The sequence below is a fragment of the Tetrao urogallus genome, assembly GCF_951394365.1.
Source record: "Tetrao urogallus genome assembly, chromosome: 1".
In the NCBI taxonomy this organism is placed as follows: Eukaryota; Metazoa; Chordata; class Aves; order Galliformes; family Phasianidae; genus Tetrao; species Tetrao urogallus.
Window position 1 is genome coordinate 135,552,211 of NC_136813.1, and position 11,459 is coordinate 135,563,669.

The window sequence follows — 11,459 nt, forward strand, 5'->3', positions numbered from 1 at the left end:
TCAAGTGCTACATAAAGCAGATAAGTTCTATTTATTTAAGAATGTCTTGCAAGTGATAACTGGCTCTGTAATGAATGTCATGTGAAGTCTCCAAAGTGTTTATCTGTGGCTTTTTTTTTGAAATGTTAATTTTTTAAATTTTTTTGGCTTTATAAACATTTTTAATTTGGTAATGTTTGAGTGCCAAGAAATGAACTTGTCAACCTCAGTGCAAATCTTGAAAAATCCATGCTGTACCAGCCCTGTTATTAAATAAACAGATACTATACAAAATGAATGATCCCAGAAATAAAGTTTTGAACTCACTTTTAGTTCAGGTGGCAGGACTGTATATCCTTACAGGTTTGGGGGATAGCTAAGAATGCTTTTACAGCCTTAAGTTTGCAGTTGCCCTCCTGCAATTCATCATCTTTATTTCTTATAACAGTTGCTGCAGTTATGTAAGTAATAGGGTTGATAGGCAACTGGTTGCCATTAATTGTTTTATGGATTGTCTGAAACAGAACTAAGTGCTATTGTTGCTGCCACCCTTAGAAGAAATACTGGGCAGCTGGTGAGAAGTCTCACTAGATTAGATGATGCATCTCTTACAGTCAACCTCAATTAATTTAAACCTGAAATATTTCTGTCAGCAATGATCAACTTTCAGTTTAATTAAAAAACAAACAAACAAACAAACTTCTATCCTGTGAAGCAATCACAGAGAGAACAACTTCTGTAGCCAAGTTTAGACTAGTAAATGTTTGACATTTAATACCTGACCTGTGTGTGGTAGTACTGTAAATAAAACACAGTATCTGTGTGAAAAGTTTGTCAATAAATTTTGTGAGTCTTTTAGTAGTCAGTTTCGAACTTCACTTGGTGGGTAAGGGGAGTGTCTGTCTGCTTCAAACTGTATTCTGAAGTAAAATGCATCAAAACTGAAGTGAAACTCATCTTTAACCTCTGTGGTATGGAGGACTAAATATGAGAGATGCTAAATTGGACACCCTGCAAACTCAGGTCCCCGCTTTATGGAACTGCAGCAGGGGAAAAAACTTATCAGTCTGCTTCTGTTTCAAAATTGCATAATTTTGTGTATTTTTTTTTCCCTTCAATTAAATCCTTCAGTTATGCAAGCAGACTAACAGTGTTTTCTGCAGATACTGAAGTTCTCAAATGCACGTTTTTTTAACTTGTTGCCAGTCAAATTCTGCATTTGGAGGTGAGAGAATTGGACGATTAATTCTTTGAAGTTAAAAAAGAGTAGACCAACTGTGTATTATGTCCAAATAGTTACATCTTTTAAACTGCTGAAGGTGTTTTTATGTTCAGATAGCTTCTTTTTTATTTGCTGCAGGCCCTCTCACCTCCTACCACCTTTACAAATAGAAGTGCTACGTGAAAGCAGCCACCACTTACTGCTGGCTGCCACAATATTCGAGTCCTTTGGTTTGTGCTGTCTCCTGCTGCTAAGCAGATGGTTGGTTTTTTTTTCTTTTCATGTTGTTGTTCTTTTTAAATCTCTGACCCAAAAATACTGCTTTTCTTCCTATACTTGCAAATCACACATTTGCACACGCAGTAAATACTTCATAGTCTATTTCCACTTGTTCATCTCTGAACGAGCTCTGTCTCTGAATGATCACCTGAACATACCTGATTTGAGTGTATTTTGGTATCTGAGGAATAAAAACAGCCCAAGAAAGAATACTGGGTTTTTAAGTTGTCTTTGATTCTTGGCCTAACTGTTGTAACACTCAGGTGTACAGGGTGTGTGTGAAATGTAGTGATTGCATCCAGCCACCTCTTAGAAAGAATCAGGGAAGGGTTTGGATTACTAGGAGCTGATTAGAAAGCACAGAATAAAGCTCTTGGAGTTGATGGATCTTATTATAAATCTTGTATACAGAGAATTTAACTTTTTCAATTTTGTATTTGTAAAAACAAATAAAATCCTTTTAATACTTGATGAAAGTGGGTGCTAATGCTTTAAAAAATAAATTGAAATTTGAGGATATATGAGGATCTGTGGATACAGAGGGGAAAAAAGCAGGAGGAGATTAGGTATGAAAAAATGACATAATCTACTCTGAGGAGTTTTATCTGCAAGCAGAAAGTAGCTGTTAACTCCTATTTGTGTTTATTTGGAGCTTAATATGGGTGTGCACTGGTGTATTTTGTTCTTGGGTGCAGGTTTTTGCATTGCTGCAATGCTTCTACCAAGTAAGGAACAAGATAAATACAAAAGCACACAAAGTAGATCTTCTAGGAAAGCAAGAACGGCTTAGTTTCTCTTGCTCTTCTATCATTTTCCCATCAGAACTGTGTTTGGTTTTTTTGATTTGTATTTTTAGGATAGCTCTGATCATAATTGCAGCACAGGGCAAAATTGCAAGAAAAGCAAACTGGTCTTGAAAACTGACAGGAGATGTAGGTTGTTTTTTTTTTTTTCTTTTCAAGGAAGGAATAACTTAAGTACTTTTTTTGTCTTCATATAGCTATAGAATATACACAATATTGTTATATACTGTTGTATATTACAGATAGTAAAATAACATATAGGACGTGGATATCTCAATAAGTAATTGGGATCTTAGACTGAAAATAACGCTATTAATTCCATGTAGTGAAGCACCACCATGTTACAGCTTAATCTGAAAAATAAGCCCTGGTGTATAAGCAGTAAGCCACCATAACTTGTTATTACTGAAATCTTGGTTGACAATGCAGATAAAACCACCACCAAGTTGATTAAGCAAAAGCAAAAACCACCACTCCCCTCCTCTCCTGCCCTGAAAGATAGAGAATATTAGGGGTCCTTGAGAAGTGTTAGAATTTCTTGTAGTTATTTCCCAATTCTTACGTATCAGATGGTTTTGAAGCAGCTGAAATACCATGACTTATTCCAACAGTGTAAGAGATGATGATTAAATACCACTATCTAGACAGCTGAGTTTAGGGTCGGTCTCCTTGCAGCTGCTGACTGTGAAACTGTAAGATGATACAGTTTGACAGACTAGGAAAGCATTTCCCCCAAGCAAGGATTAACTGAATCTTTGCAAACTACACTGCAGTCAGTGCCCAAAGCAATCACTTCATAAATCCAAGAGGATTTCACATTTGTTTACACTGGGGAAGGAAGGAAGGGTCCCTTCAGAAATGAACAAAAAAACAACACCGGAGTTTGAGCCAGTCTGCTAAATTACTGTAATTTGCAGTCAGTTATCCAGTTCTGTGTTATTTTAGTATCAACTTTTACTGCTAATATTTTTGGTAACCATGTGTAGCTTTGTGTTGTTTACGTTGCAGGACTGTGAACAATGTGGGACCAACATTATAAGCAACACCAATGCAGGAAGGGAAAAGTTTGAAGATAGCAAGGCTCTGTACAGATTTTAGGTGTGTAAGCAGTATCAGTGTCCAGCAGTGCAGGTGTTTTTTTCAGAACAATGAATAAAACACCACTGCCTTTAAATGTAATGTTCCATCTACTCCTTGAAGTATGTCCTCACCTCTGTGCTGGCCTTACAAGGGAATTGGGAAGCTGTGCTCCAAAATGTTAGCAAGGCCATAAGCACTAGAACAATTTTGTGTTCTGTAATGAAAAGGTGCTGCTTTTGCATGTTGCCCTGTCTGAAGGGCTGGATTTTAATTGCAAAAACACTTATCTATCTCCCCTCCTATTTCAAGAAGTGAATCAGTTCTGTATTACCACAATAAACCTGCAAAGCTCATATGCATTATGCTCCCATACATAACCAATAATAAACTTACTTATCAGGACTTAACTGTTTCACTTATTTATTGTGAATCTTCTGCAGCTTTTAACCAAACCTGTTAAGAAAAAAAAATACAAAAAACTGTTGATAGTAGGTTGTTTGTCCTTACCCACTTATCCTGATTTTCTATGTTAGGATGAAGTCAAAAGTCAACAGCAGCATTCATCTTGTTAGGAAAGGTTTCAAGTATCCCTTTGCACATCTTGCTGTGAATTGTTCTGTAGCATATCTGGTGACCATTGCCCTTCCCACCTACAATACAGTAGTTGGAAGAGAGTTTCCATCTTGGTTCCTTGAAATGGGTCTTTTCATCTTCTCATGCATATTCTTTTGTGAATGGTGCTTGAAATCTCTCTTCATCGGTGTAACTTCTAAGAGCTGCATGTGAGTTTTTCAGTTCTGTACTCCAGTGGTACCTGTTTCCAAAGCAATTTCAAACACTCCTTTTTGATATTTTAGATCTGTATCTTATACTTTAGTGGAGAGAGCACATCACATGAATCCGTACTCTTCATGGGCAACAGCTGATAACTGACAGCCACTGCATTAACTTAAAAAGGAGTAAGTTAAGAAAAAGCTCTGCTGTAACACATTATAATGCATAACCTTAGTGGAGTTAAAAAATCCAGTGTAGGTGTGCAACTGCTATAATATAGCATGCAGCTTTTTCTGCTATGTGCAATCTGTGGCCTATGTGAAGTGTGATCATTGTGAAGGAATGAGATGGACAGCATATGAGGAAAAAATCTGGTATGGATTTCTATCATTTTCTGGTTCAGTGATTCACTTCCAGAGCTAAAACATGAAATCATACATGTTTAGAATCTCAGCTGCCTTTATTTGAACTCTGTTGATGTATTCTGAAAACTGAAACTATGCTATTAGGCAGTTTGTGAGCTGCACAGTATAGAAACGTCTTCAATTACATTCTTCAAGCAACAGAGTTGAAGTGGTGTCTAATTTTAGGAAGATATTCTTCTTGTCACAATGTGAGCCATTTTATAATGTAGTAGTTTTTCTTTCCAATCCTAAGCAATGATACTCCATTCTTGAGAATATGCTGTCCAAGAATAAGAACAGTCTCAGGATTGGTTATACGAATCCCATTTACTGAAACTCCACCGTCTGTAATTTTCTGGTACCTTAAAAAAAAGAAACCAACAACAATGAGTAATTGCAAGAGGAAGATACCTGTTGCTGGTAAGTACTGAAAGATCAGTTAAGAGCTATTTCAGATGCTTCTTTGGTTTAATTTGTAACTGAATAAATTTTAAGTCTTGTACACATCCTCTCCTCCCGAGAGGGATAAAGGGAACGTAATCTGTTGCTGTCTCTTTCTCAGCTGTATATTTTACAGCTATGGTACATGACATTGCATTATCCTACACTTTCTCTTCAAAATGCAACAAGGCCTCCCCTCTCAGCCTGGTCACGTGGTTGGTGACCCTGCACATAGCAGGAGGATTGAAACTAGATGATCATTATAGTCCTTTTCAAGCCAAGACATTCTATGATTCTATAACATGCAGGTAACTTACACTTTACTATCTGTTTTAGTTATTCTGACCTCTTGTTAAAGTTAGCACACCACTTCCACCCGTTCAAGTGAGGTACTACTGAAGAGTGGGGCTGATAACATACCCACTAGGTCCATGTGGAATGGCATTTGCTTTGCGACACAGGTCAAGCAGAGTCATTCCAGGTTCAAGCATCAATTCAGCTGAAGGAGCCTGTCTAAAAAGTTCCTGTAACTCCTGGTCAGACATAGCTTCCAGTGCCTCCACACTGCTGTGATAAAGGGCTTTGGTGCACCTGTGAGAACAAAAATCATTCAGAATCAGTTCTAGTCTCATCTTTGGACAAAGCACAGTTCAACTGAAAAGATTCCCCTCCCCAATTTCTTCTGATGCTACGCACACAGTAACAAAAGAATTTAGGAGCTACCCTTCTAACTTTGAATTCATGGGTTTTTTTGGACTCCATTCTCTTGCAATTTTAATATAGTTTATGTATCTCTTAAGTCTAGAGCATTGCTATATATTTATCTTAATAGCAAAGTCTCAGCTAACTCCATTAAAACAGTCCCTGAAAAACCACACATAACTAAATTACCATCAGATATATCTGAAAGAGAATTGCTCAACAAAATGAACTTCACCTCTTAGCAGATTCCAGCCCCTCTCTGCCATGAACAAGTTTTGTTACTTCTGCAGCAAGTCGCTTCTGAGGGCCCCATTTTTCAGGCTCTCTGGCATGCATTTCCATTATGTGGTCAATCTCTTCAAGAGGAAGAAAGGTGAAGAGTTTCAGGTATCTGTGAGCAGGGAAAAAAAATTATTTTGTCTATAAAAACATTGTTACAGATTTCCTGTCCTTGTCATTCAAACTTCATTAACTGCACTAAAATGATTCTTATTTCTTTAAGAAATCCATATTATAGCTATTCTTTCAAACAACTCTTTGTTTTTGCCCACATACTTAAATTTAAAATCGTAACTCGTGTTTTATTTACCATTTTATTAAGGGTAATGCGTACAGAAATAAAACAGCTCCAAAAGCTTTTATGAAGTTTGTACTACAATCAGGAATTTACTTTTCTAATGAAGTGTATTTTATAGAACGTACTGCAATTGTGTGCCTGCTTGGGAGGTTCTAACTTATATCCTTAGTAGTTACACAGTATATTAATGCAAAGCCATGCAGCTATGCTGATCACCAGACAGAATTACGCTGTGCGTTGATGACTGTGTATCTTGCAGAAGATTATTTAGGATCATCAACAATTTAAAGGTGCATATCAGAAGTATACTCTTTACAACAAGGTTTATTTAAATGGGCATGCAGCTGTGTGGAATTCAGTGTATTAATGAAGGTACTTCCATGATTACAAAGTCTGAAAGCATTAAACATTTTGATGTTAAATATCCACACAACCTTTTTTCAGTCTGAAAAGTGCTGTTGATGCAGAACCTCCATATAGGAATCAAGCCAAGTTATGAGAGAAGTCTGTACTGCAGTTACACTATTAAACCTTAGCATGGGGTGCTGATTACTACTTGCTTTGAGAAGGCTCAAGCAATTAGCAATTTGACCAGGTATGTGAACTTTGATGGTTCTGTTTCGCCCCTCTGCCTTTGTTTTTACTTTCAACAATGACTTAAAATTGAATTCTGAAAACCTCTGCCTTGTAGATAAGCTTATATTGTCTGCCACGGACTTAAAAAAGTGTTGTTCTCTCCTCTTTAATTGTGCTACTGCTGCAGTGTAACTGTCTACTACGTGTATCTTTATGTAGGCCAGTGGTGTCCCAAGTGGAGTGCAATCAGCCCAAAAAATATGCAAGATGATCCACTACGTAGATATAAATACGTGTGCATGTACTGGAAGTACATCCACATGCAACAGTTACAGAGAACCATCAGGATGTAGTTTCATAAACAAAGCCAGGAAGACAAATGAAGAAAAACTACTTACTTCTCGACTATGTCATCTTGTTGTCTAACAAAAAACTGATACAGCTCAAATGGAGAAGTCTTATCTCTGTTTAGCCAAACTGCATTGCCAGCAGTCTTTCCCAGTTTATCTCCAGTAGTACTGGTAATAAGAGGCACAGTAATTCCAAACACATCTGTTCCTGTCATCCTGTGAGGATTAGAGAAGATGAAAAATCACATTTTGGTCATCGTTAAGAAAACTCAGGCATCCTGAAAGATACTATCCCTTAGCAGTTACACAGCTGTTAGCAAAGTAATTCAGAAGTGCTTTATGAAGAGTGCTTTAGGAAAAAAAAAAAAAGGACTTAGAAAAAAAATATTAAGTTCTTTGTGCAATGAAGTTTAAGTATGTAAAATAGCTTTGTGAGTAGCAGCACTAGCAAGTTAATGTGACCTGTATTTCTGTCTTCTGCTCTAAATAGTAACTGAGGCTGCCTGTGGGTTAGGATACTTATGCAGTTTTTTTTCCGTTCTGAGAGTCTTGTAAAGCACGCATGCAAGGCCAAACTTTGCCACCTACAACCAGCAGTGCCTCTGAATTATGCAAGACTGGCACCTAACTTGGGGATAAGCAAAGGTTCAGCAGCAGCTTTCACTGTGTTTCTGGGGGAAGCACTGCAGCCATCTCTAGGCACATACTACACCTTCACTTTGGTGCAATTACACCTTGATAGTATTTGGCAGCAGCAGATCTGTCTGCATGCTGTTATTCAAGATGTTTGAATCATGGAGTCATTAAGGTTGGAAAAGATATCTAAGATTGTCTAGGTTGACACCAACCCGTCCCCACCATGCCCACTGACCATGTCTCTCAGTGCCACATCCACACAGTTACTGAATACTTCAGGGACAATGATTCCACCACCTCCCTGGGCAGCCTGTGCCACTGCAGCACCACTCTCGCTGAGAAGAAATGTTTCCCAATATCCAACCTGTACCTCCTCTGGTACAACTTGAGGCCATTGCCGTCCTATCACTGCTCGCTGGGAGAAGAGGCCGACCCCCACCACACCACAACCTCCTTTCAGGCATTCATAGTGATGAAGCATCCCCTCAGCTCCTCTTCTCCAGACTGAACAATCTCAGTTCCCTCAGCTGCTCCCCACAAGCCGTGAACTCCATACCCCTTACAGCTTCACTGCCCTTTCGTGCACACGCTCCAGGGCACCAGTCTCTTTCTTGCACTGAAGGACCCAGAACTGAACACAGCACTCGAGATGCGGTCCCACAGTGCCGGGTACAGAGGGACGATCACCTCCCCGCTCCCGCTGGCTGCGCTATTTCTGATCCAACCCGGGATGCCGCCGGCTCTACCGCCCACCCGGACGACCCGCAGGTCCCCAAGCACGGCCACCGTCCACCGCAGCCCCGCCCCCACGTACTTGGTGACGAGCTCGTATCCGGACATGATGTTGCCCATCTGGTCGGCGCCGCCCAGCTGCACGCGGCAGCCGTGGTGCCGGTGGAGGTGCAAGAAGTCGTAGGCCTGCAGGGCGGGGTACAGGAACTCGGCCAGACTCATGCCCTCGGCGCTGCGCAGCCGCGCTTGGCAGGCCTGCCGGCTTAGCAACGTGCCCATGCGGAGACGGCCGCCGGCGCCGCATAGGAAGTCGAGCAGCGGCTCGCGGCCCAGCCACCACGCGTTGTCCAGGAGCTCCGCCCGGCCCAGGGGCCGCCCTCCGCCCGCCGCCCAGAACAGCGCGCGGTGGTTCTCCAGCAGCCGCCCCAGCCCCTCGCGCAGCCCCCGCGCGTGGGCCCGCACCTTCTCGGCCTCCAGCGGTTCCCGCGCGCGTTCGCGGCCGCTGGGGTCGCCCAGCCGCGCCGTCGCGCCGCCCACCACAGCCAGGACGGTGTGTCCGGCGCGCTGGAAGTGCAGCAGCGCCATGACGGCCGGCAGGTGCCCGACGTGCAGCGAGTCCGCCGTCGGGTCGAAACCGCAGTAAACGGCGACGGGCGGGCGGCCCGGCTCCAGCAGCGCTTCCAGCTGCTCGTCCGCGCCCTGCGCCGGGAACACCTCCTGGAAGAGGCCGCGCTCGCACTGTGCCGCCAGCAGCCCCTTGGCGCCGCGGGCCCGCTGCGGCCGCTCGTGGACGTGCCGCGTTCCCGGTGGCCGGGTCCGCCGCAGGGCGCCAAACAACTCCGCCGCGCGGCAACAGCGCCGCGACAGTGTGGGCGCCGCCATCTTGTGCGAGGCACGCCGCGATGCGGCGGGGCGGAGCCGGCGTGGGGAGGTGCCGCGTTACTGCCCGACCCGGCCGTCCGGAGAGGCTGTGGTGAATCACAGGATCGCGGAACGGCAGGGTTGGAAGGGGCTTCAAGGATCATGAAGCTCCAACCCCCGTGCCACATGCGGGGCCACCAGCCTCCACAGTTAATACGAGACCAGGCTGCCCAGCAGCCCGCGTGGGAGCGTTGTGTCTCCCACGATAGCGAAGAAAATGAGCGCAGAAATAACGATGCCTTGGTTCATCCTTCATTTTTCATTCAAGTTTCCTGTGATCATTGTTTATAAGCATTATTTTTCATTTCATTCAAAGGAACTCATATTTCTGGGAACAAGGACAAATGATACTTGTGGGCAAAAAAGACTTCATCATTTTCTGAAACTTCACGTATCATACTGATGAATGATTAGGATCCACAATCAGTCATTTTGAAATGGAGATCTGCATAAGTGTTCCCAAACATCCGTCAAAACGTAGAATCACACAGGAACTCTCACTGAAGATTTAACAGCTTATAGCAGTTAGATTGGGCTGTAAATAACTGGAGCTGCCATAAGAAAATTCTCTTTTTGCTCCTGTCCGTAAGTTGCCCTGGGCTATGATGGATATTCAAAAGGGGAAGCAAATTGTTTGTTTTCCAGGATGGCAGAGGTTGGTTTAAACCAGTGTGCAGTTGTGTGTGCAGAAGCTAATGCAGTTGTTGTGAGGTAGGAACTCATTAAATATTTAAAGAAATTTAAACAAAGAAAGTCTTGGTGCTGCATTTATCTCTCTGACTCATCTAACATGGGAATTTCCAATGCCCAGAAAGAAGTGATGCAAGAAGTAGCATGGAAAGATATTTAGTCTCCTAAGGCACTGGGGGCAGTTGTTTATCAGAGATCTGGGTCTGTGTGTTCTTGTGTTCGAATACATCCAGCAAACTTCTGTGGTGGTGTCTCAGAGCTTCCTGCTAGTCCCCCGTCTGTGACCTTATGTAAGCCCAGTTTCCACTTGTAGTCATGGGCAGAGGTCTTCATGTGTACTGGAGGCAGAAGTAGCTAGCACAGAGCTGAGACTGCTGTGTGGGCTCTGATGTTATTGGAGCCATTAGAAATGCAAGGCATCAAAGCTGGGTGGCTAGCTTAGACTACATTCTTTGATACACAGAGTGAGTTTCATGTGGTTTCCTACCTGTGGGAAATTTCTCTACATAATGACTGCTGTTGCAAATGTCTGTGTTTATGTTCTTAATTGATTGCTCCTCTTGACTGAACATGAGAGCTGTCACCTACTCCCATATTCAGGAGATCATGGTTTAATGGTGAAATGATCTCTGAAAACATATTACATTAACAAGAGTATTTGTCTTTATGGTGCTGTGAGTACATAAACAGCAAGTAGATCCATCTCCAGAGCTGGCAAGGTCATGGTACATATTCTATGTATTCACTTGTCACAGTGACTTACTCTCCTGTCTCAGCTAATGATAAAAGACAAAAGAGAAAGGAATCCACTGTAGATTCCAAGAGAAATAATTCTCTCCCAGCATACACACCTCATTTGTAACTATGATAATTCTGCATTTTTGCAGTCCTGAGAGAAACCTGAGTAATGCTGAACTTCATCACCATGCATAACCCTTGCAGTGACTGTATGAAACTGACTCAAAGGAGATGGCAAAAGTCATTTTGCTAAAGCGATATGGAGATAATTGTAGGTGATATTAGATACGGTTGAAAGCTATGTGCTGCAGTTCAAAGCTTGCTGTTCCTTTGTCCTGCTCTGAGGGTGTCTTTCCTAAAGCCATGTACTTTCCCTTGCGAGAGGTTTGCACACTCTTCACTTTTTCAGGCTGGGCCTTGTGTGCCACATTTGAGCTTGATTGACTGCCAAGGAAACACTACTTCTCACAGGAGTATGCATGGGAAAATTTGCTGCTCCCACAGTAGAAGGGAAGAGGATTTGATGACAGGTAGTGCTTACAAGCTATTCTTCAG

At 42.3% G+C, this 11,459-nt stretch overlaps 1 protein-coding gene across 1 annotated transcript; it reads right to left on the reverse strand.

The window, feature by feature from the left end:
* Positions 1-4,743: 4,743 nt before the first annotated feature.
* Positions 4,744-9,732, reverse strand: YARS2 (tyrosyl-tRNA synthetase 2; the record flags this gene model as incomplete). The annotated part of the gene is given in 7 exon segments (XM_079544806.1): positions 4,744-4,903; positions 5,403-5,573; positions 5,920-6,075; positions 7,236-7,403; positions 8,638-9,494; positions 9,498-9,523; positions 9,639-9,732. Coding segments are annotated over 7 exon segments (1,632 nt in total).
* Between the last annotated feature and the right edge of the window lie 1,727 nt (positions 9,733-11,459).